General features: G+C 37.3%; 1 protein-coding gene across 1 annotated transcript; it reads left to right on the top strand.

Moving 5' to 3' along the window:
- Positions 1 to 2,175: 2,175 nt before the first annotated feature.
- On the top strand, positions 2,176 to 20,161 carry LOC109005348. The gene is made up of 6 exons (XM_035689877.1): positions 2,176 to 2,360; positions 6,667 to 7,010; positions 7,681 to 7,821; positions 17,357 to 17,464; positions 19,487 to 19,528; positions 20,091 to 20,161. The coding sequence occupies exons 1-6, from the start codon at positions 2,176 to 2,178 to the stop codon at positions 20,159 to 20,161; spliced, it is 891 nt and encodes a 296-aa protein (XP_035545770.1).
- Positions 20,162 to 20,402: the final 241 nt, after the last annotated feature.

Genomic DNA, 20,402 nt, shown 5'->3' on the forward strand with positions numbered 1-20,402 from the left:
GACTTAGAGGGGCCATCAGAATACCAATCTAGAAACCCTTAGTTGGCTTCATCGATGCATCCATCTCAATACATACCCTTGCTCCATCTGTCTGAGTGGCACACCTTGTGCTGTTATCACTACCTAAGTATTTCCCCATTGGCAACACAAGATTATGCAAGAAAGCTTTATGGTCAAAATTGGGAGGCAAACCAGGAAAAAATACCCACACAGGGACTAATGATGGTTCCTTTTGTTCAGAAAAATCAGTAGACCATTTGAATAGACGATAGGACATACCTTCGATGTCACAAGCCTCTCGAGCGAAAGCTTTGCAGAAATCCTCCTCTTTTGCAAATCTGAGAAACACATGTCATGGAGTTCGCATGCTAGAGATGACAAGTTGAAAAACCAGCCCCTATAGATTGTGAATGAAGGCTCGGATTACATCTAGAGATGGAGGCTGATGGAGAAATTTCAACACTAATGAATATCGGAATGGCTATGCAGATCGGTCCAGTTCCTCTTTCGAGAGAGAAACCCTAGCAGAGTAATTTCTTTCACCCCACGTGACTTATGTGACGTCTAAACAGTGTCAAATGGGTTGATTTGATCATGAAATGTGTGAGAACAATTTCATATTCCATCCTTATCAATGGAATCCCCCATAAAAAATTCAGACCCTTAAGTGGAATCAAACAGGGAGACTCTTTATCTCCCTATCTCTTCATTCTTTGCTCACAAGCTCTAAGCTCATTACTCAACTCAACAAACAGTTAAGGCGTCATAAATGGAATTCCATTAGCTCGAGGATCATTACACATTAACCATCTCTTTTTTGCGGATGACAGTCTCCTATTTTGTAGAGCAAATCCTTTGGAATGGAGCAAGCTAATGCATACACTGGAGATATACGAGAGAGCTTTTGGTTAAAAGCTTAACAAAGAAAAAACATTCCTCTTCTTCAACAGCTACACAAGGCAAAAAGTAAGGACATTATCATAGCAGCACCTGGGATTCAATCTTCCCAATCATATGAGAAGTATCTAGGCCTACCCTTAATAGTAGGCAAATCAAGATCCAAATCTTTCAAGATTATCTTGGATAACATTGAAAGTAAGATCAACAATTGGAAGCTCACATTCCTATCACAAGCATGAAAATAGATTTTTCTCAAATTTGTCATCCATGCCATCCCTACTTACAACATGGGAGTTTTTAAGCTACTAAAGAGCCTACTTGGAGAGATCAACAAGGTGATGCAAAAGCTTTGGTGGGGCCAAAATGAAGAGAGAAACAAAATTCACTGGATCAGTTGGAAATAGATGGGAAAGGCTAAATCAGCAGGAGGAATTGGATTCAAGGACCTAGAGAACTTTAACTTGGCAATGCTTGCTAAACAAGGTCGGAACATTTTGCAAAATCCACAATCTTTGGCAGCAAGGACCCTAAAAACAAAATATTTCCCTAGAGGAGACTTTCTTGAAGCCAAATTGAGTAGAAATCCCTCTTTCATCTAGAGAAGTATTCTAGTAGCAAGGCCACTACTTGAAGAAGGATTAATATGAATAATAGGAAATGGGGAACAAGTGAGGATATGGAAAGATAGATGAATACCATGCCCAACCTCGTACAAAATCCAATCTCCAATCAAGATTCTACATGAGGATGCCAAAGTCAAGGAGTTAATTGATAGTGGCACAAACCATTGGAAAGAGGCTTTAATCAAATCTGCACTCTCAACCTTTGAAGCTGAGGAAATCATCAAGATCCCAACTAATGGTTGTTGAAGACTTGGCAAGCTAGTTTGGAGATGTACTCCTAATGGAAAATTTGCAGTTAGAAGTGCTTACCATCTACAAGGAGAGATTTAGTGTAGGTTGAAGGGTCAAACATCAAACACCTCTAATGGCAAATCAATTTGGGATAAAATCTAGGAACTCAAGATTGCTAAATGCAGGTAAAATATTCTTATGGGGAGCCTACCTTGAAGCTCTCCCCACCAAAGAGAACCTGTTCAAGAGGAAAGTGGTTGACAATCCTACCTGCCCCATCTAACTAGCCAATCCAGAAAGTGCAGAACATTCACTTTGGAGTTGTATCTTTGCTAAAGATGCTTGGGGTCAATGTTCCAGAAGACTACAGAAAAGTATGATTTTCACAAGCTTATCTACAAAGGAAATTCAATAATTTGCCATGGTAGCTTGGAACCTTTGGGAGAGAAGGAATGAACATGTTTTTGGAGCAGATCTGGCTCACCCAAGTACTTTGGTGGCTCAAGTTAAAAAGAACCTGGAGGACTTCAAAGTGGCTACTTACAAAAGCACCACCTCAACAACCATTACTCCAAAGCCCCTCATTCAATGGTTTGCTCCATCAAGGTATATCTTCAAAGCCAACTGGGATGCTGCCATCGACAAAACCTTATGCAAAATAGGCATTGGAGTAGTAATTCGAGATTGGCAAGATAAAGTCCAGGCAACTCTTAGAGCAAAAAAATATCTAGGTCCAGTTGCTCACTTAGGTTAAACATTAATTAGTAGCTCTTCAAGCTGCTAAATTTTGCTTCGATTGGGCTTAAAAAGAATCATTTTGGAAGGTGATGCTCTCAGGGTGGTGGAAGCAGTGAACTCAGATGATGAAAATTGGAGCAATGTTGGACTGATCACTAGTGATAATATTAGGAAAACGTTATCTCAATTCCGAACCTAGATGGTACAACATGTTCCCAGAGATGCATACAAAGTTGCACATGAGCTTGCCAAGAATGCCCCTAGTCTAGATCTTGATGTTGTAAACATTGAGGACTATCCAAACTGTATCCATTCCCTTCTTTGAGGGCATTTATTCAATAAAGAAAGCTTTCCTTCAAAAAATAAAAATTAAAAATTAAAGGAAATTTTTATTCCTTTCCGTTTCTCCACGAACTTTTATTCTGTTTTGTTTAGGTAATGATTATGCTTTTGTTAAGTCTTGAAGACACCTGTTAATTCGTTCCTTTTTCAATTTGATTTTTAACAAACATGTCTATGACAAGAAATTATATATCTTATTATACATTTTTCCAGCCTTTTGTTTTTAGGTATAGAATGATATGTTCTATTTTTTATTGTTGAGAGCAAACTCTTTCTTTTTCCTCTTCTATTTTCCTTCGTTTAGGTGCCAAATTAACCGCAGCGGGTTATTTCTGATTTAGTTAATTATTTGTTTTAATAAGAGAGGCAGGTTTTTGCTATATTCCTTTCTTAATAGCATTATCATTTATAATTACCAATAATTAATTCGCTTTATTCTTCAAGGGCCCGACATTAGAATTTGGTTCTCTTCTACTTAATTCATCAGCAATGGTGTCTAGGGAATCTTAGAAAGAGGAAAATCGCTTTTGATCATGATGAACCTAAAAACAACTCGATTGATGTGCCAACTCATGACGCTTGCCTCTAACGTTCCTTATCTTGCATTCTTTCCTGGTGAAAATATTACCCAAAAGAGAAATTCAAATAGCTCATAATTTCTTTGATTTACACACAATCCAAGGAAAGCAAGCACATTATTAGAAGCACCAAATACTAATATTAGGGGTAACTGCATCCAACAGGCGAGCAAAGAACCATGGGCCTATAAGAGCCCTCCCCAGGCCTGATAGTTGGGTCGGGGGTCTCTTCCTCCCCAAAATCGAGGCCGGCCCACCAAGATAAATCCCAAGGATATGTCCAATCAGCCAACCATGCCTCAACAGGATCTGAGGCCCAGGAAGAAAGGGAACCATGCCATATCCCCAATGATATATAGAGAGCTAAGCCTGGGAAATGGGAGTTTTTATTTCCTTTTCTTAGGATACACACAAAAAATCTAACTTAGGCATTAGAGATACCCCTCGGGGAGTTCAAGGTTCATTCTTTACATGCAAGGGTAGCATTGTGGCAATAGGTGTATCGAAATTTGCTTCAACAGTTGGCATCGTTTGTGGGATTCGATTATTACAGTATGCTTACTGCTACATGCTCCTAGACAGTTCACGATCACAATGTAGTCGCAACGAGGAAGCAAACGAGAGACGAGATGGAGAGGAGGTTCAAGAAAATGGACAAAAGGCTAGAAAGGGTGATTGTCAGAGATGGAAGCCTTGCAAATGGAGAACGAAGTATTAAGACGGAGGAATGTGGGACTTGAAATTGGGACAGACCAATATCGCATTAGACAGGGAGACGAGGAGTCCCAAAAGAAAGCTGGGAGCAACTCTGAACTATGAAGAGGGAAAAAAGAGGATGCATGACAGCTGGGGCGACCACTAAAAATGTTGCATAACAGGCCATGTATAAGAAAAACGTATTTAAAAAATCATTAAAAAAAAATTAAAGCTTCAACAAAATTAAAAATGAAAAAAAAAAGACAATAAAGACACATTAAAAACTAGGGGTGAAAGTCGATGTCATCGGTACGGTTTCAATCCAAAACCAACACCGCACCGACATATTTTTCAAATGTTTGAACTAGTTGAACCAGCGGATTATGGGTGGAGCAAATTGGCCACCTCGTTGTTGGCGTAATTCATATTGGTTGTTCGGTTTCCTGTCAATGGTGCTGTGAATGAGGAGGGGAGGGGAAGGGAGGGCTGTGGCGTACCAGGGCTGCGCGTGAGAGAGGAGAGAGATTCTAAAGAAAGAAGAAGAAGAGGGAGGGGAAGGGGCTGTGTGTGAATCAACATCATTTTCTATACGTATAATATATACACACACACACATACACACATAATCGACTAGTTCAAACTGGGACCGAACCGATTTTTTTTTTTTTTTAATCTCCGGCCGACCAGTTCTCTGTCGGTTTCGGTCAATTCCGAATTCTAGCGATCGGTTCGTGTCGGTGACGGCCGGTGTGATCAGTTTTTGTACAATCCTATTAAAAACCATAAAATTTGGTAAACAAGAAAAAAGAAAAAATTTCAAAAACTACAATAAGATAAAAGATAAATTAAAAGAATTGGGAGGGGGAGGGCATCTCTCCCTGAACTCAATGAGGGGTACCTCCAACTACACCACTAAATGGGGCAGCATCAAAGGTCCCCCACCCTTTTTAGGTGGCAAATCAATGGAGGGGAGTGACCAGTTCGCCACTCACATCTCGTTTTAGTTGGATCTAGTTGAAGACATTAGTTGCCTCAACCGTCTTCTGTAGACAGTAGAGGGGGTTTTGCTCCACTGGTCATGAGTGGCATGGCAACCTCGCACCATTTTGGGACCTCCCTTCTTTCCATCACCTCTCCACAAAGGGGTGGAGAATCTCCAATATTGTTGCCTGCATGTTTAGTGGCAACGTTGCCAAAGGTAATCACCCTCGGGCCTCCATCCCTCCTTAAGGAGGCCCACCTACCATGGCAGTTCCCCTCCCTCCTTAATTTTACTTCTATTTATTCAAGACTTTGAATCCAACCTGTTAATGCCAAAAATTGCACCATTGCCAGGAAGGGGGGAAATTTTTTTTTTAGCGCACGATGGTGATGCGAGCTTTCATACAGTGTTCTTCGTGTTCATGCATGAAAATAAGTAACAAATAAGCAAATAAAAATAAATAAAAGAGAGACATAAAGATTTACGTAGTTCGGCGTAATGACTAAGTCCATAAGTTGTTTGGGAGGTGAAATCCACTATAATGGGCGACTTTACAATCTCTCATGGTCTCACATATCTCACAATACAATGGAGAAATTTAGGATTTCAGGAGGTTGAAGACGATGCCTCCCTTGAGAGAAGATTCTTTGGAGTCATTGTGTGTAGAGTCTATACGTAGGGAGCCTATCATATTTGTGGGAATCTCCTATTTATATAGATGTCTATTTCCTTGAAGTGATTGAGTCTAACTTGTTTTGTGAACCCCTTTTTTTTAAGAGTCTAAGTTTCTTTCATTTAAGGAGTCTAACTCTTTCTTTTTAGGAATCTGAGTTAACTTACCATATTTTTTCTTAGCCTTATTATCTCTTGGCTTGATTTTCGGCTTTATTTCCGGGCTAAATTATAGGCGTTGATTTAACCCCCAATAGACCTTTTTGTATTGTTTTAGAATATTTATGTTTTTAATTATTTTAAGCTTTATTTTTTATTTTTGTGTTTTTTTCAAATTCCTAATTTTATGTAGTATGGTTCCCTTTAGTTTTTGTATCATTTATAAGTTTTTTTTTTTTAAATTATTTTATACGGGACGTGAGATGTGACATCAAAATTAACTCGAGTTGTATACTAATAGAATTAGGTTGATATATGGCATGAATTTATTACGTAGCTCTATATATAGTACAAATTTCTCCCTACATATGACAGCAGAAATTATTACGTAGTGTCGGATACGGATTTTCCATAGATGCTTTCTCAAGAGTCAAGACAAGACTATCACAATTCATGGGAGGTTTTTATATACATATGATCTCGACTAGACCAAGGGCTTTATCCCTCTGTTCCCTTTATTCTTCAAAGTGATTCGGATTTATTAATATATCCTTGACTAGACCAAGAACTCCTTCGAATGTGGTTCTTTTCGTTCTGTCAAAGTTAGTGGAGAATCTTAAACATACAGATCAATGCGTAAGCCTATTCTAACCTGTAATGCTCATTACGCAGCACCGTCTTCCAACTAAAAACACACCCTAAATTTAGAAAAACATTTTTACTAAATTCTCACACAAATTATTAGAGTGAATAGGAGTCAACTTCTCGATCCAGAGCAGCAGATCAAAAAGGGTGTCGGGGGACGGGAAGACAACATTAGTGGCGAAATTAAAGGCAAAGACGGTACTAGCATTACTACGTATAACCCTATTCATCCACCGGAGGATCAGCAACGCAAGGGTACTAGTGTTCTTCGAGGGGACAACATCGGAAGAGAAGCAAGAGACAGAGATCCCGTCCCCACAACTACAAAGATGAGCTCAAACAGTACTCCAATACATGCAGCAAGTTCACCGTTTGATCTGGATCAACAGCAGAAGCCAAAGGGTGCTGATGATCTCAGGCAGGAGGAAGATCACAAGAGAAATGGTATGGGTATAATTTATTAATACTTTATTGAACTTAAGATTTATTTCTATTAAGCTATATATATATATATATATATATATATATATATATATATATATATATATTGTCAAGTCTTGAAGACAGTTGTTTTGTGTTCTATTTTGCTAGTTCCTTTTTATATATTTTGCTAGGTATGGAGTGATCGATATATATTATATGGTGCTCTATTTTTTATTGGTGGGAGCAGACTTTTTTTTTTTTTTTTTCCTTAATTTAGGTACGAATGCGCACCCTGTTTTATTGCTTTTATCGCGAGGGTTGAGCTTCAACACCATTTTTATTCTTTTCATTGAAAATTAGTTAAAGTCAAAGTATAAAACCTAATAGGTATTTTTTAAGTATTGACCCAAAAATTATAAGACTAGTTAAGTTGTATGTATAATCATGACTTCTTCCCTGTATATATGTTTTTTGTGTAATTATTAATGTATTTTGAATATTCTGAATAACATAATATTCACGATTTCTTTTGACAATTTCAAGGACAAGAAAACTAAATAAATAGTAGACATTAAAAAGTAGCCAATACTTTCCGGTCCTTTTAACTTTAGTTCTTTTTCCAACAAATTAGTACGATCGAGTTTCCAACGTTAGAAATATCATGAACATGTGCAAATTATTGGACATGCAGATTCGTCGAAAGAGCAGCAGATCAATAAATTTCTTGGACGAGAAAACTCTACTGACAAGAATGACGACGCAAATTCAAATTCTCTCCAGTACTCTTCAGATACGAATATACCCGTAGGGATCCCGATTGCTGAAAATGGAGGTATATATGTCTTAAATGCTGCGTACAGAAACATTCCCGAATTCTATTCATTTATTTATTTCTATTATACGTGATGATATATGAGAAATTATTTGTACAAATTTTAAATAGAGAAGCTTCATACAAGTCCTTATAAAAAAGTAAACTCCACCTTAAAAAAGTATAAAAAAAACTATTCTTTATTAGTGAAATCTATTTTTTTACAAAATACTTGTATGAAATTTATCTATTTGAAATTTGTATCTAACATTACTCGTATATATATATACACACGAGTGAACCACATGGTTTTCTTATCCTTCGTCTTTCCCATATCTTATTATTACTGTTTTTTTAGGAGAATAGATTATAACTTTTTGTAGTTCTTATTTCAATTAAGCAACTAGAGTACTTTAGGGGAGAGATACGGAATTAGAATACTTATATAGATCAATAGCACTCCAAAAATAATTAGAATATGCTCTGAGTCCTTCTCATGCCCCACCAAATACAAATTGCAACAAGAAACCATCGGATTCCCAATTTATGGACCTGTTCATCCACACTCAAGCAATTAAAAGCAGCTTTCCAGATGCATAGAGAATTTTTTCTCAAGCCAACTATTCCAAACCCACTTCGCCCATTCAAACTTTGGCATCTTAACACGAATAAAATCTCGCACCTGCTTCGTCGAAAAAAAAAAAACCATTCTTGTCCGGCAACTAGATAAAAAAATCCTTAGCCTCTTTCAAACCGCCCACGGAGGCCACTACGTCCCTCGCCAACTGATCACCTACTAACTCCTGCAACCTTTCAACTTTCGAGCCATCATGAACCACAAGTTTCTTTATTCAAATGTGAGGCTCTTCAACCCTTTCCACCGCTTCATGCAAAGAACTGTCACCCATAAATTTATCATACCACAATGGCACATTACCTTCTCTCACCTTCCATTTTGAATTTTCCAACAAACCAAGAATTCCTTCGACAATACTCCTCCAAAACATCAATCTTGACCTGCCCTCCAAACTTAGAACGAGATGACCATGTTTTACATACTTTGCCCGAAAGAACCTCGCCCCTAACTCATGCACACCCACTCCTCCCTCCTCCACTGCAGGCACGCACATTTTCTTTGTGCTCTCCACTTCCTCTTCCCTTTCCCACCCTGCTTTTCCCAGAAAAAAGAAGTAAACATACTATTTAATCTCTTTAGAATAGCTTTTGGTATCTGAATTACCGAAAGAAGATGTATTGGTATACTCGAAAGCACATGCCTCAAAAGAATGAGCCTACCCCCTTACGATAATAACCGATTCTTCCAGAAAACCCGATCTAGAAATCCAGTCTCTAGCAGAAGTTCTCTAGTACGTCGAAGCAGCAATTTTTTTTAAAAATATATTGTTGGCTTTTCATGGTTCACCATCTGACCCGTCCATGCCTTATACTTCTTGAAAATATCCATCAGACACCGTATCGACCCTTTACTAGCATTAGCGAAGACCACTACATCGTCGATATATAAAAGATGAGACACACTGCATTAACTGGATGAGCGAACAACTTAACCTTCCTCTCAGCCATCTTTTTATTGATCATTCGAGTTAACACCTCTTCCATAAGAATAAAAAAATATGGAGACAACAGATCGCCTTGCTGAAGACCCATTTTCGACTTTAAAAAGCCTTTATACGTACCAAGCATCATAATAGAGAACCATTGCATCGCAACACAATTCAAAACCAATTTACAAAAACCATCCGGAAAACCAAGAAAGCACAAAACATGAATAAAAAACCACCAATACACCCTATCATACACCTTACTCATGTCAATTTCAACATAATATTTCCCACCCTCAACCGCCTATGTAAAAGCTTTGTCATCTCCTAAGCTTAAGAAATATTCTCAAAAGTATTCCTACCCTTCATAGAAGCTCCTTGTTCTGGCAAAATGATTTTATCAAAAACCATTGACAATCTATTAACAACCAACTTGGCAAACAACTTGTAAATAACATTACAAAGGCTTATCGGTCAGAACTTATCAAAACTAGTCGGGCTCTTCACCTTTGGAATAAGAACAATGAAGGAAGATGAATAAAATCTAGGTAATTCATTACCTAGAAAAAACTCCCTCACGACTGCTATAACATCATCTTTAACAACCTGCCAACACGCTAGATAGAAAGCCGACCCAAAACCATCAAGTTCGGGACTATTATCCACCGCAATAGAGGCCAACGCCTCACCCTCTTCCTGTTCTGATGGTTCCACTTTCAATCACCTTGCTTCACTTTCAAACACTACTAGTTGTAATAACTGGTCCAAATTCGGCAACCCCCCCATCCGTTCTTGCGCTAGGAAACTCTCAAAATACCTCACAGCCTCCTCATGCACCAATTCCGACGAATCCAACAAAGTACCATCAGATAATCTCAAATCCTTCACGCATGAGTTCCTCCTTCTCTGCGCAATTACAACATGGAAAAACTTAGAGTTTTGGTCCCCCTCAACCAACCACATCTTCTTCGCTTGTTGTGCTAAGCTCGTATCCTCCCTTTGAACCCACCTGTCAAGGTCCATTTTATTAAGCATCAACTCATCTTGCACTGCCTCTGAAAAATTGCCTTGCAATTCTGTCTCTAACAGTTCGACTCTCTCCTCGAATTCTCGAATCCTCCCATCGACTCAACCAAAAACCTTATTCCAAGTATGAAGTTTTTGATTTATTCTCTTTAGCTTGCCTGCTAGAGTATGTAAGCTATCCTTACCAACCATTGACTCCTTCCATGAATTCTCCACCACCTTCAATAAATTCTCATGTGACATCCACATGTTTTGAAAACGAAAAGGAGTCGGCCCGTACCTTTTGAAACCAGATGTCACCTGCAATAAGATCGGCGAGTGATCTGAAGTTCTCCTACTTAACAACCGAGCAGATGCACCACCAAACTTTAAGATAAAATCATTATTAACCAAGACTCTATCCAATTTCGCCCAGCTCCGAGCCATTCCTTGCTGACCATTACACCAAGACAATTGTTTCCCTTCCAGATTCCAATATATAAGACCACATGTATTAATCCAACAATTAAATTCATCCATTGCAGTTCTCGACCTTGGATTACCACCTACACGCTCCTCGTCTGAACGGAATGATATTAAAAACCTCCATCACCACCCACGGAACACCCGCACATGAGAAACTACTCAAATTGTCCCGAAGCTCCCTATGCTCACACATGGAACACTATTAGAGCATCATGATCAACATGGAATCAGCAACCTTACAACTACAAGATCATAAAAGCTACAGCTGGCTAATACTCGTTGCATCACAGATGGTTCTGATATGAAGTCACACATCATCAAATGGACTTGCTGCTACTTGATATCTTTTGTAATTCTTTTACTAGAAAGTCCTTGCTTTAGCTGAGTTGTATTGTACATTTATGTAAATTTAGAATCTGTTACATAGTTGTGCAGAATTTGCAGTATTCGATTGTCCTTTAGTTTGTTAGGATTCCTTTACTATTTTTAGTATAAAGGCAGCACTACCTTGTAATAGAAAACACGAAAATATTTTGAATGAAATAGTATGATTTCATCAGCTCTCTCTCTGCTCTTTCCTTCTTATTCTTTCGTTCTTTTCTTATTCTAACATGGTATCAGAGCCACAGAGTGAGATTTTTTTTTCCACAATGCCTTCAAACAATTCCTTTCTGGATTTCACCAATCTTACTAACCCCTATCGACTTGATAATGGGGATAACCCTTCTTTTTCCTTGGTTCCTGATCTTCTTACCACAGAGAATTATACCACATGGTCAAGAGCTATGTGCAGAGCTCTTCGTGCCAAAAACAAGCTGGGTTTTATCAATGGCACTTTGTCCAAACCCAAAAAGACCTCTAACCCTCTTCATGAAGCCTGGGAAAGATGTAATGATTTAGTTGTATCATGGCTTCACAACTCAATCAATCCAACTCTCAAATCCAGCATTGCTTTAGTGGATGATGCTAAGCAAATCTGGGAAGAGCTCAAAGATCGATTCACTCAACAAAATGGGCATCGAATCTTTCAGCTCAAGAAGTCCCTAACAAGTTTGCAACAAGAACATGACTCAGTCAGTGTTTATTTTGGCAAACTTAAAACTCTATGGGATGAACTTCTTATATATGACCCAATGCCCGACTGTAAATGTGGAGAACTTTCTGTGTTACTTGATAGGTACCAGAGGGATTGTGTTATACAATTCCTCATGGGCTTAAATGATTCTTACAGTATCAGTCGTGACCAAATCATGCTACTGGATCCATTGCCTCCCATTAACAAAATTTTTTCCATGATCCAGCAGCAGGAAATGCAACATACCATACTTTCTGTCATTCCTTCATCAGATTCTATGGCTCTTGCTGTTAAACAGCCATATACTACATATAAAACCTTTTCCAAACCAAATCAACAACTCAAGCGTGACAGACCATTTTGTACTCACTGTAAGATTCAGGGTCATTCTCTAGAAAACTGCTTCAAGGCAGGGAATGCACAAGCACCAATTTGCACTCACTGTCATATAACTGGTCACATAGCAGACAAGTGCTACAAATTACATGGCTATCCACCTGGTCACAAGTTATATGGTAAGATCAAGCCATCTGGATTCTCTTCTGTCAACATGACCTCACTCGAGCCAGAAGATCCATCAGATACTAAGTTCAACCTTACCAAGGATCAGTATCAGCAACTTTTATCTCTATTGCAGCCAAAAGAAGTCTCCATTGCAAATCATTCAATCAATAATGTCCAGACAGATTGTTCTCATTCCTCCACTATGAATGGTATTCCTCTTTGCTTCAATACCATCATTCAAACACATAAAACAGACACACACTCACCATGGATCATTGACACTGGTGCTACAGATCATATGATCTGCAACACCTCCCTTTTTTCATCAATAACATCATCTGTTTCCTTTGTTGTTAAACTTCCAAATGGAGAAACAGCACCTGTTACTCATATTGGCACTGTCCATATCACTAACACATTAATTTTACACAATGTGTTATGTGTACCTTCATTTCATTTCAATTTAATTTCAGCAAAACAGCTAACTAGTTCACTTTCTTGCTGTTTTATTTTTCTTTCACAAATTTGCTTTATCCAGGACCTTTTGTCATGAACCACGATTGGCATGGGTGAGATGAAGAATGGTCTATACCATTTACTTGTAGAACCAGTCTCTTCCACAGCTTTATTTGACCATTTTTCAATTTTTTTTACATAAAAACATTTCTGTTTCAGCAATTTTTAAAGGCATTGATGTCATTTCAGATCTTTGGCATTGTAGAATGGGTCATACACCCATCTCAAAATTAAATGTAATCACAGATCCATCTATTAAGAATCACATTTTCACAATTTCTTATTCAAATCCTTGTCATGTCTGTCCAATTGCAAAGCATAAAAGGCTCCCATTTCCAGACAGCACTCATAAAAGCAAAAACATCTTTGAAATTATTCATTGTGATATATGGGGACCCAATTCAATTGAAGCCTATGATAGTAGCAAATATTTTCTAACTATTGTAGATGATTTTTCTAGGAGCACTTGGATCTATTTGCTCAAAGCCAAATCTAATACAAGATCTTGTATTGAATATTTCTGCAATTTAGTAGAAACTTAATTTCACACCCAAGTACAAATTCTTAGAAGTGACAATGGTCTTGAATTCCAAATGAGAGATTTTTTCAATAAAAAAGGCATTATTCACCATAGAACTTGTGTGGAAACCCCACAACAAAATGGGGTAGCTGAAAGAAAGCACCAACATCTCTTAAATATGGCTAGAGCCCTCAAAATTCAATCCAACCTTCCTCACCTTTATTGGAATGACTGCATCCTCACTGCAGCCTATATTGTCAATCGGATTCCCACCCCTCTACTTTCCAATAAAACCCCTTTTGAGCTTCTTTTTCAAACTCCCCCCACATATTCTCACATGAAAGTTTTTGGATGTTTATGCTTTGCCTCTACTTTATCTCAAAACAGAAAGAAATTGGATCCCCGAGGTAAGCATTGTGTTTTCCTTGGTTATCCATTTGGGGTAAAGGGTTACAAGTTACTTGATCTCAATACCAAAGCAGTTTTCATCTCTAGGGATGTTACATTTCATGAAACTGTTTTCCCTTTCCATCAGCAATCTCCTCTTTCACAACTCCCACAATCATCACTCCATCATCCTCTTTCCTCTCCTCATTTTTTAAATTCTTCACCCTCCACTACAACTTCTCTGCCCATACCTACAGAAAATCAAATTCCACCACCCATTTCCCCTGCTCCAATTGTCCCTTCCTTCATTCTTCCTCTTGAAATAAATGAAGAACCTGCCTCACAATCTGTTCTTCCACAAAATACAGAACCTGCATTCAATTCCTCCCTTAGGAAAACCACTAGAACAAGGAAAGCCCCTCAATATCTCAGAGACTTTCATTGTCAGCAAGCTACTTCAATCTCACCCACTCAATCATTGGTCAAGACTTCTCATACACCAGGTATATCATTTCCTTTATCTTCTTCCATTTCTTATGACCATTTATCACCTGCCTTCTCTTTCTTTTCTGCCACTATCTCCTCACACACTGACCCACACACTTACAAACAAGCTGTCAAGGACCCAGATTGGTGCCAAGCAATGGACACTGAACTCGAGGCTCTAGAACTCAATAACACATGGATCCTTACTGATTTGCCTCCTGGAAAACTTCCTATTGATTGCAAATATGTTTACAAAACCAAGTATCATTCCAATGGTACTGTTGAGAGAAAGAAAGCAAGATTAGTGGCTAAAGGCTTCACTCAGCAGGAATGGGTGGACTACCATGAGACTTTCTCACCAGTTGTGAAGATAGTCACTGTCAAAACTATATTGGCCTTGGCTGCAATTAAGGGATGGCATCTACAACAATTTGATGTTAACAATGCCTTCCTCAATGGGGAGCTCAAAGAGGAAATATATATGAAAAAGCCACCTGGCTATTGTAAGGGTAAACCTGGTCAAGTATGCAAGCTGCTCAGAAGCCTTTATGGACTCAAACAGGCCTCACGCCAATGGTATGACAAGTTCTCTACCTCTTTAATTCAATTTGGTTTCACACAGTCCAAGGCTGATTACAGCCTCTTCACTTGCATCACTAATACCTCATTTACAGCATTACTAGTCTATGTAGATGACATAGTAGTTGCTAGTAGTTTCCTTGATTCAATTTCAGCTCTCAAAACCTTTTTGAACAACCAATTCAGAATTAAAGACCTTGGACCTTTGAGATATTTTCTTGGCATTGAGGTTGCTAGATCACCCACTGGTATTCACCTTTGTCAAAGAAAATACACTTTAGATATCCTTGCTGATTCGGGACATTTGACCTCTAAGCCCTTAAAGATTCCAATGGATCAAAACCATAAATTAAGCAAGTCCACAAGGACTTTTTTAACTGATCCCACTCCATATAGACAACTCATTGGACGTTTACTTTACCTCACCATAACCAGACCAGATATAAGCTACTCCACTCAAGTTCTCAGCCAATTTATGGATCATCCTTCCACCTCTCATCTTGCTGCTGCTCACAAGGTATTGAGATACCTCAAAAATGCACCTGGTCAAGGGATATTACTGTCCTCTTCATCTTCAATTCAGCTCAGGGGCTACTGTGATTCAGATTGGGCAACCTGCCCTGATACCCGAAAGTCCATTACTGGCTATTGTATTTTCTTGGGTCAATCTCTCATTTCTTGGAGATCCAAGAAACAAACAACTGTCTCAAGATCATCTGCTGAGGCAGAATATCGTGCCATGGCCTCCATTACCACATAATTCACTTGGCTGAGGCACTTGTTTACTGATCTATCTATTCCTCATCCACAAGATGCTGAATTGTTTTGTGACAACCAAGCTGCTTTACATATAGCAGCTAACCCAGTCTTTCATGAAAGGACAAAACACATTCAAGTGGATTGCCATTTAATCAGAGATAAAATCCTAGAAGGCAGTATTCAAACTGCTCATGTCTCAACAAATTCACAGCTTGCTGATATCTTCACTAAGTCCCTTCCCTCTTATCTTCTTCATTCTCATCTCTCCAAGATGGGAATAGTGAACATCTATTCTCCATCTTGCGGGGGGATATTAGAGCATCATGATCAACATGGAATCAGCAACCTTACAACTACAAGATCATAAAAGCTACAGCTGGCTAATACTCGTTGCATCACAGATGGTTCTGATATGAAGTCACACATCATCAAATGGACTTGCTGCTACTTGATATCTTTTGTAATTCTTTTACTAGAAAGTCCTTGCTTTAGCTGAGTTGTATTGTACATTTATGTAAATTTAGAATCTGTTACATAGTTGTGCAGAATTTGCAGTATTCGATTGTCCTTTAGTTTGTTAGGATTCCTTTACTATTTTTAGTATAAAGGCAGCACTACCTTGTAATAGAAAACACGAAAATATTTTGAATGAAATAGTATGATTTCATCAGCTCTCTCTCTGCTCTTTCCTTCTTATTCTTTCTTTCTTTTCTTATTCTAACAAACACTTTGCATAAATAAAAGAAGCAAGAACCAAACCACCATTTTCCGAAAAAAACCCAGAAAACAATTGGTTAGTAACACCAAAAACATCCATATTTATCTCCTCCTTCCAACACAAACCAAATTTTACCTCCCACCTCCATATTAGATCAAAACTTAGGAAAGTTAGACTGAGCACCCACATTTGAAGTTTCTCCACTGCTTGAAAAGGTTCCTGAAATCACCAAAATTGACGCATCATATTTCTAAATCAATTTCCTCAACCTCCTTCTCGACGTACCCAATCCCCTTATATTCCACACCATAATTTTGTCTATCATAAATTTATTTTTTGAGGCTGGGCTTTCACTCTTCTAGACTTTCTCACCATTAATTCTTTCAAACTCTGCATCTCCGAATCACACTGCAAACGAGATACAGGATCCAAACAATAATCTTTCTGATTATTGACCTTGGCTTCATTATCAAGTCCTGATTGGAAGTGTTGAAATGATAGAATATATAGGTAATTGGAATTATAATTTGGTGGTACTATGTCTAGGACCAATGGGGTAGATTGGCCGGTGATGGTGGTTAATTAATTATTGATATGAGATCCTAATAATGTCATTGGCATGCTTAATTATTTATAATTCTAGTCATGTTTAAGTATACCCTTGTTAATTACTTGTTTAACATAACATAATCTTAAACATTTTAAAAAATAATGGAAACAGTACCATTTTCTCGTGGAAAAATCTCTCATCTTTGTTTTGTATGTGGACTTCAGCTTACTTCTCTCTGTTTTTCTTTAACATTGTATGATTAATATGGAAAATAACGTGATAATTAAGAAATTTATTTATTTACCCTAAAAGCATAAAAAAAAAAAAAGGCATAATAATATCTATTGCTGCTTCGATCTGGTTTCTTACAAAGATGACCTTGTGCTAGCTATGTCTGGACATGATGCAGATAAGGGCCAACAACAGATCAGTACTCAGCATGTTCATGTTAGTGTATCGGTGGGATCAGATAATGTTACAACAACAATTACGGTGAATGGAAAGCAAAGCGAAAGCGGTATATCATAATTAATTCTGATTTCTAGATTGCTAATTTTTTATTTCATTTTATTTACTATTTTACATGCATTTGGAAATGAATGTCTCGGCTTGTGACCTACAGATGAGCAACATAAACCTGTGTGAAAAAGCAGTAGTTCTACCCAAACACAACACCTAGAGGGGGTGAATAGGTGTAAATCAATTTTGATAGTCTAATAAAAAATATTATTAAATAAACAATTAATCAATGAAACAAATCACACAAATAATCAACACATCAATTCGGTCACTAAGTGAAAACTCATTTGAAGAACATCTTCAAAATCTAAAACCACTCCGAGTGTAAGTCATCACCTCAAATCCACTATAGAAACTTTAGTTTGTTACAACAAATTTAGAAACACTCACAAAACCTTTGTAGTAGCTAAACTTGGCTTACAATACCACGAGTGACCCACATGATTTCTACACACATGCAGTGTCGGAACTACGACTTTTCTATAGCTTTTCACAAGAATCTCTCGATTTCTGCATCAACAGTAGCTTCGGAAATCTTTCGGCCAATGAACATATCCACACCAGTGGACTCAACTGTGTTTAATCTTGAGTGTGATATGATAGGAATATATTTTCCAAGAGAGATTCAACTTTGAAAGTGGAAGGGAGTATCTCTCAAGTGCTCTTGGAAGAGGCTCAGTTTTAGCTCAGTTTCTTCACACTTTAGGATAGAAAATAAGTTTCCTTTTATACTCACAAATGAATACGGCGCTCAAACCCTACTTTAAGTGACAAGTCTGAACATTTGCTTGAGTTATGTGTCGACCGTGTGTCGAGCACACGATTTACTTTAGAAGTCACTCAAGCTCCATGTAGAGCGAGGGTTGAGCGAACTCTTTGTCTAGGTTACTGCTCGAGCAAGTGTTGAGTGAACTCTTTGTATGGGTTACCACTCGAGCTCCATGTCGAGCACCTGTTGAGCGGACTCTCTGTATGAGTTCTGCTCGAGCTCCACATCAAGCTCCTATTGAGCGAACTCTCTGTATGAGTTCCACTCGAGCGCTATGTTGAGCGCATGTCGAGCGAACTCTCTGTATGAGTTCTGCTCGAGCTATGTTGAGCTCACTTGACCCATTTTTCACTTTAACACACTTCAATGCTTGTTACAACACAATTTAACAAATGTTTTCAAAAGTATATGCCAACACACTCATTTTTACATTAACACTGTGGATGAGCAAAATAGAATCCAGAAAGTCGAGGAAAATGAAAGGATGATGCGTAACACATCACAATATCCAAACCTAGATCAGAATAAAAATAACAAGATTAATGACAGTACATTGTTAAATTATATCATTTCTAATTTTTTCTAATTAATATTTGCTTATTTACATATTTCTTAATTTATAATTCAATCTATATATTAAAATCAAATTAATTCTTATATATAAACAGTTTCAAAATCTCGCATACTATATTATTTAGCATGAATATGGTTCCGCAAGTATTTTTAATATTGTTTTTCAGAAAAATGATGATGATATATTAATTAATAAAACAAAAAGTTACAAGCAATCATGGAGAAATGGCTTCAACAAATAGATGATCATGATCAGCCAGTTCCATGATGTTCTGGGTTTGATGTCAATCCAGTACTGACTAGCTACGATTTGATCGACGAATTAGTTTCAAGTTGTTAAATTAGAGATAAAATTACATGAAGTAGTCAAACTTATTTTCTGATCAATGCTTTGTGCATGTTTTTTTCATGCAATTCTATTTGCATCTGCCGCGCGCCCCTCCCCCTTCAAACTTAATTCGTTATAACTACGACTTTCTTTTTCTTCTAAGCTACAACTACATGAGAGCAAAATCATAGAATCTGAAAGTATGATCACACAGGAAGAAAGAAAAATGGTATATAGTTAATAGCTAATAATATGTTTACAATTTATGGTCTTAATATTTAATTTATTATTATTATTTTTTATAATATCTGATACATGATTTATTAATGCTATTTCTTTATTAATTCTAGTGGCATCCGAGATTCCACGTACAGCTACAAAGCCTCAAAAAGGTATATTCTAAATATCTAATTTATCGTTTATTTATTTGCTTATTAATTTACAATAATATTTATGATAGTTTATTCGTTCAGTTTTATTTCCATTCCACCAAATGACATGATATTTTATCTCTATTTATATTAATAGCACAGATTTTATATAATTTTGATGCATATAGTACTTCCAAATAATTCATGGAGCCGCAACCAAGACCACACACACACACACACACACACACACATATATATATATATATATATATAGGTTGATTAAGGTAGCAGCATTTTGCTGCCTAATGAGATCATCTGTTACTAATTAAGCACTAGCTTTATCCCAAACGTAAGTTATACGTAGGAAATTATTGAAAAATATTTTTTTTTTTTTTTTTATAAGATTAGTACTGATAAAACGTTTCAGAATATGAAAATTTTGATTTTGTTTTTTTTTTTTTTTTGGTTTTAAATTGTTATGTAATTTTTTTATTTTATTTAGTTTAATCTAGTACTGAAGCAAATTTCTGATTCTGGGAACAGAAACTAGTTGCTGTGAACGTTGCAAAAACTACTGCTCCAGATTGTGTAGAAAAATTCGCAGTGCTTGTGGATGTGGTGCAGCTGTTGCAGGAGACAAATGATGATCAGTAGCGTTGTTGCTGGGAACGTTGCAAAAAATTGGTAGCTAGCTGCTCAATATTTTATTAAAAAATAAAATAAAATTACAAGGTGTGTTGTTCGTTGAACATAAATTAATGTAAAAAGCACATGAGTACTGCATGAGAGAGAGAGGATTGTTAAAATGTCGCTAATTCATGCAAGCTTGTGCTGTGATAAAACCATAAATCTGAAAGATGAGGTGTGTGTATATCTGCCTAAGACTTAAAAGCGT

The sequence above is a fragment of the Juglans regia genome, chromosome 1 (genome assembly GCF_001411555.2).
Source record: "Juglans regia cultivar Chandler chromosome 1, Walnut 2.0, whole genome shotgun sequence".
NCBI lineage: Eukaryota > Viridiplantae > Streptophyta > Magnoliopsida > Fagales > Juglandaceae > Juglans > Juglans regia.

Excerpts from the sequence above, each read along its gene's own strand:
- LOC109005348 (XM_035689877.1), top strand. The coding sequence starts at position 2,176 with ATGGTAGCTTGGAACCTTTGGGAGAGAAGGAATGAACATGTTTTTGGA. Across the intron at positions 7,011-7,680 it reads GGAAGATCACAAGAGAAATG|ATTCGTCGAAAGAGCAGCAG; the intron begins GTATGGGTATAA and ends TTGGACATGCAG. Across the intron at positions 7,822-17,356 it reads CCCGATTGCTGAAAATGGAG|ATAAGGGCCAACAACAGATC; the intron begins GTATATATGTCT and ends GACATGATGCAG.